Genomic DNA, 5,337 nt, shown 5'->3' on the forward strand with positions numbered 1-5,337 from the left:
TAAACAAACATACAACTTACATTATATGTCTATTTGAATAAGACGTAAACATAAATTATAGGGAACTTCCACAATTGAAAAAGTAAAATTGAATGACGAAGGAGCCCACGTAAACCCATTCATTTACATTTTGTCTTTGGTGCTCCTCCCTTTGACCAATAAACTCGTCTTCTCAACCATGATTATGTTTGATTGATTTGAGCTTGATTCCAAAGGTTAAAAGTATCAGAAGGTCTCAGTTTAAATCCAATAAAGAATATAAATCCCTTTATGGCCATGGAGATTCAAATCGATGACTCCGAGCTATTTGCAAAACAGATGGTCATTCTAAGATTAGTCGACTCGCATAACGAATTGGATATCCAAGTTAATAATAATAAATAAATGAAAACTCGTCTCCGATGCGACTTATTTTTGTTTTCAAAATTTGGCGACGGCTTTTGCATCATCCAACCCTCTCTTAACCATGGTTTGTAGGGCCAAGGTTATAGTGGTAGAGCCAAGGTTATATAGTGGTAGAGCCGCACCATACACCATCTCTTCGACCCAAAGATTCCTATATTAATTGCTATGTCCCATTCAATTTCTTCTTTGCTTCCTTTCTGAACCTTTTTATCTTCTTGTGGTCTGCCTTTGCTTCAACTATTCTTCTTTACCCTGCTTTTCTTGCTTTTGGTGTTTCTTGGCTGCTTCATCCTCAATTCGTGGTTTTTGCTGATTTTCTTGGAGATTGTGTGAACTTTTGAGGCATAATCTTTGGGGGTTTTTGGTTTGCAGAAAAAAAATTGAGGGTTTGACAAAGAAATCAAGAAGGGTTTATTTTTTCTGATTTTGCAATCATCAACATATCTTCTTGTGTACCATTTCTTGATTATAATGGAAAAGAGAAGATGCCCCCAAGAAATTGAATTTTTCGTTGGAGTTTGATTGGTAAAAGGGTTTTCGTCTTTCCCCAAAAGGCGTTTCTGAAAGATTGAGCATTTTACGTTTTGGGTACAGTTCTCCGAACTGGGTTTCTTTCAACTTGCGTAAAGAGTCCCTGTGCTGATCACTGTTGATAGGTAAAGATTCTTCAATATTCAAACCGATGAAGTTTACGAGGGTTAATGTTTCAATATTTATGCTTATTTATCTACTCAAGAATTATGATAGAGAAAGGTCTCACTTCTTTCAAATTCTATCTATGCAATTGGGTTATCATCAAGATTTTGTTAATTGTTTATTGGTTCAAGTTTTGTTATATGTTCATAATTCACAATCAGCTCACTTTGACACTCCATTGTTGCCCTTCTTTAACATATCTTATTTCTTGAACCAAAAAGATGAAAAATAGCTGACCTCAGATGCATTCGAACTATACTCTTTAAGGCTAGTTTAGAGAGATCTGACCGAGGTTTAAGATTTCTTGGCTTAAAATCGATTAACAATAACCTTTTGGTCACTTTTAAATGCCTTTTTTTTCTGATTCATATAAGAAATGTGCCAATTTTGATGATCCTTTCTGCATTTAGTTCCCATAATTTCTTGAAAGCAATGAAAGAAACAAGTTTTGATGGTTTGACAAATCAATATAACCAGGATAGCTTTATTATACGGATGGGGACTGACGTTGCTGAAGCTGTGGAGAAACTGCCATCGCCTCATGACATCAAGGTATTGATTTGATTTGAATGATTATAAGTTGTTGTAATTAGCCATTGTTATTGAGCTCAGAGTGTCTGTATGTTTTGAGTGAGATCAGGTGCATAGCATTATGTGCACAGGATTAATGAAGATGGTCGATAGAATTGATAAGATATTCCCAGAAATAGAAGCGTACAGACCTCGATGCTCATCTGGGATCCAGTCACTTTGTCTGTTAAACAGTGCCATTGATAAAGCCAAGTCATCGGTTCGAGACTGCAGTGAGTCGAGTAAGCTCTACTTGGTATGTGTGTGCTAAGTATTCACAGACTTCATTCCCTAGGCTTTTAGCTTTTCTAGACAATACATGGAAGTTCAAATAAGAACCATGCATATCTTGAGAACCAGATATCAATTATTTCATGTATTATTCATGATGAATAACCCTAAATATCCATGAATATCATGCATTTTCATTATGAATGCTATAAATATCTATCACGATATTCATCATGAATAATAAATGAATAGCTGGTTTGCAGGTTCTTAGCATATTTATGGTTTTCATTTCAACCTGCCCCAGAAATGATATGTGAAATGGGATTTTCCGATTTTGACACTTGAGATGTTTTTCATTGTTATTTGATCTAAGAATTGCAATTTCTGATCTTGGTTTATTTTGAATATGTTCAGGCATTGACAGGCCATGCAGTTCTATCAAGATGTAAAAAGTCCAAGAAACTATTGGAACAGAGTTTGAGTCAGATCCAAAATATGGTTCCTGTGATGCTTGCATCAAAGGTTAGTTGATTATCTGATGCTGCAATAATAATATGAATTATGTTTGAGAATTGGGAACCAACTATTTCATATATTATTCATAATGAATAACCCTCAATATCATGCATTTTCATTATGAATATCTATCACGACATTCATTATCAATAAAACATGAATAATAGGTTCCCAACATATCTTAATGGTGAAATTGATAAGAAACTGTTCTGCAGATCTCACAGATAATTGCGGAGCTTAGGGAGATGAAACTTAGTTTAGATCCGTCTGAAGAAGAGGCCGGGAAGGCCGTTAGAGCTTTACTTGAGGGATACGACACTGGAAACCATTCAGGGAAGGAGTCTCGCCACGAGTGTATTCGGATTGCAGCTCTAAAGCTTCATATTACTTCCCAGAAAGCTCTTTTGATGGAACGAAGATCCATAAAGAAACTTCTGAACGGACTTGGTGAAGGGGATGGCAAACAACCAAAGAAGCAGATTCTGATGTTCCTTTTGGCTTTGCTGACAAAGTATGGCAAGTCGATTGCTTCTGGAGACTTAGAGAACAATAACGTTGTGGAAAATCAAGATTATAAGTCCCGGAAGGTTGACGTATGTGTTGACTATGAAGAAGCTCGAATGGGAGGGAATGGTGTACCGCCTGAAGAGTTCAAGTGTCCGATTTCTCTCAAGTTAATGTATGATCCGGTTGTTATAGATTCAGGCCAAACGTTTGAAAGAATGTGGATACAGAAATGGTTCGATGAAGGTCACGATGTATGTCCAAAGACTAATCGGAAACTTTCGAACTTTTCTTTGACACCTAATACTGCAATGAAAGATCTGATCACAAGATGGTGTGAAACTCACAGAGTCACCTTATCGGATCCATGTATTCAGTTATCAACCGATGCTAACGCGTGGGAAAATTCATGTTCTTCGGTTAATAGTTTGAGTTCGATGTACAGTTTTCAACTTCCGGTTGATTTCAGTAACTTATCACTCAGTTCGTTAGACAGTAGTCACACTGCTGAAGATACTCGTGAACTAGATGTGGAATCATTATCTCAAGAACTCGATGATGCACTTCCATGGGAGTTCCAATGCAAGATCGTTGAAGATCTCATGACCTGTTTGAAACGGGATGATCGAGCTTGTAAATTGATATCATTAGGGAATTTGGTTGAATCGCTTGTGAAATTCTTAAAGGTTGCTCGTGCTATAAACGATGTGAAAGCTCAGAGGATCGGATGTTTGCTGTTGCTACTATTGGTTGGTGAATCCAGGTACTTTTGCTCGTATTTGATCCATCCCGATAGACATTACAACAAAAATAGAGTTTATAGGACGTAAAATATTCTAGTAGATTATTTTATGACCAAACACTTGTGCGTCATATGTAAAAGTTAATATAACGGTTCTTTTGGTGAAGTGGGTGTTCGGCCGGCTTGTGCACACCTCGACTAATCTCATAGGGCCGTTGAGGGACTCAAACCGGTGAACTATGGGAAGGAGTTCCAAAGGTCCAAACCTTATGGCGAGTGAGCTAACTCACTCAGGGTTAGTTATAGCACGGTTTTGGGCGTCTTAACAAGTCTTTCTGGACAATTTTGAAATAAAACGTTTTGTTAATTTTTTTTATACGACATTATTTGAAAAAATGTAGTGCTCTAATGTAAAAGAATCCTCATCAAAAATTGTCCTTTAACAAAGCTAATCGACGCTTTATTATAAAATGGTCTTAAAAAACTTGTCAGAATGCCCAAAAGTGACATCTGAATTTATTGCAACACTTTCAGATAGGATGCTTAATTGTTAGGTCCTACAAAACTTGAGTTCTATAAAGTATAGACTTATAAACCCGCTTTTGTTGTAGTGAGCATTTGGGTACTCTCTATTTTCGGGTGTTACATAAATGATAAATTCTAATTTCGTTGTTTTGTTCACGTTTTTCATATTGAAATTAGAAAAGTTTCGGTTTTTTTTCTTTGCAGAAATGTAAAATACTTGAGTGAAGATGCATACGTCTTGATAGCAGAGTTTCTTGAATCAGAAGTGATAGAAGAAGCTCTTGCTATAACAGAAGTGTTGTCTTCCCACCAAAACTGTCAATCGGAAATTGCATCCTCCGGTGCCCTTCCGTATATCTTCAAGATTCTCGATACCCAAATCAGAGAAATTCAAACACCGGCCCTCAAGATTCTCTATAACTTGACGTTGACCAGAAATGTTCGATCTCTCATTGTTTCTTCAGATCTAATCCCGAAACTGGTCACCCTTTGTGAAGATGATTCACTCTCGAGGTACTGCATAGCAATCTTGACAAATTTGTGTAGCAATCAAGATGACAAAAGCATAATCGCTGAGACCAATGGGTGTGTACCGTTCATTGCTAAGGTTCTTGAGAGTGAGAGTTGTGAGGAGCAAGACCAGGCGCTCGAGATTCTGCTTTCGTTATGCTCTCAAAGCATTCAATATTGTCGTTTGGTGATGGACGAAGGGGTGATTCCTGCTGTGGTTTCGATTTCAATTAATGGAAACGATAAAGGGAGAGCAAAAGCACACGAAATGCTTCGGCTTTTGAGAGATATAGAGCATGAAGATTATGTGGAAGAGTCTGTTGCTTCTGATTACGACATTTCAGATGAACCTAACAACTTTCATGTAGAGAAGAAGACAGCTTCTAAAACCTCACGGTTCCTATCGAAGTTCTCGTTGATCTCCAGAAGTTCTTTGGCACCAAAAAGGAAAGTATAGGTAAGGATTTTCGACGACTAAGCCTAGATAAAATTAATCACTAGCACAACGAAATTGGCTTTATAACATGCCAAATATGTCTTAGGGTGCGTTTGGTATGCAGATTACATGGGACAGGACGGGACAAAAAAAATAGTCCCATGTTTGGCATGCCATGGACAAAAAAAACATGGGACAAGGT

The 5,337-nt window shown here is 37.3% G+C and overlaps 1 protein-coding gene across 2 annotated transcripts in view; it reads left to right on the forward strand.

The window, feature by feature from the left end:
* Positions 1-590: 590 nt before the first annotated feature.
* Positions 591-5,337, forward strand: part of LOC112508541 (U-box domain-containing protein 5-like) — a 5,563-nt gene continuing 816 nt past the window's right edge. Inside the window, exons 1-6 of one of the 2 annotated variants that reach the window (XM_025113204.1) lie at positions 591-1,061; positions 1,579-1,653; positions 1,742-1,927; positions 2,317-2,424; positions 2,634-3,685; positions 4,394-5,156. In XM_025113204.1, the coding sequence (XP_024968972.1) occupies positions 1,597-1,653; positions 1,742-1,927; positions 2,317-2,424; positions 2,634-3,685; positions 4,394-5,156 (2,166 nt within the window). In that variant the 5' untranslated portion in view covers positions 591-1,061; positions 1,579-1,596. Of the gene's footprint in view, positions 1,062-1,578; positions 1,654-1,741; positions 1,928-2,316; positions 2,425-2,633; positions 3,686-4,393; positions 5,157-5,337 lie in introns of those variants that run through there. The other variant, XM_025113214.1, reaches the window with a different exon arrangement.

Source organism: Cynara cardunculus (genome assembly GCF_001531365.2).
Source record: "Cynara cardunculus var. scolymus isolate 2C chromosome LG 1, CcrdV1, whole genome shotgun sequence".
Classification (NCBI taxonomy): domain Eukaryota; kingdom Viridiplantae; phylum Streptophyta; class Magnoliopsida; order Asterales; family Asteraceae; genus Cynara; species Cynara cardunculus.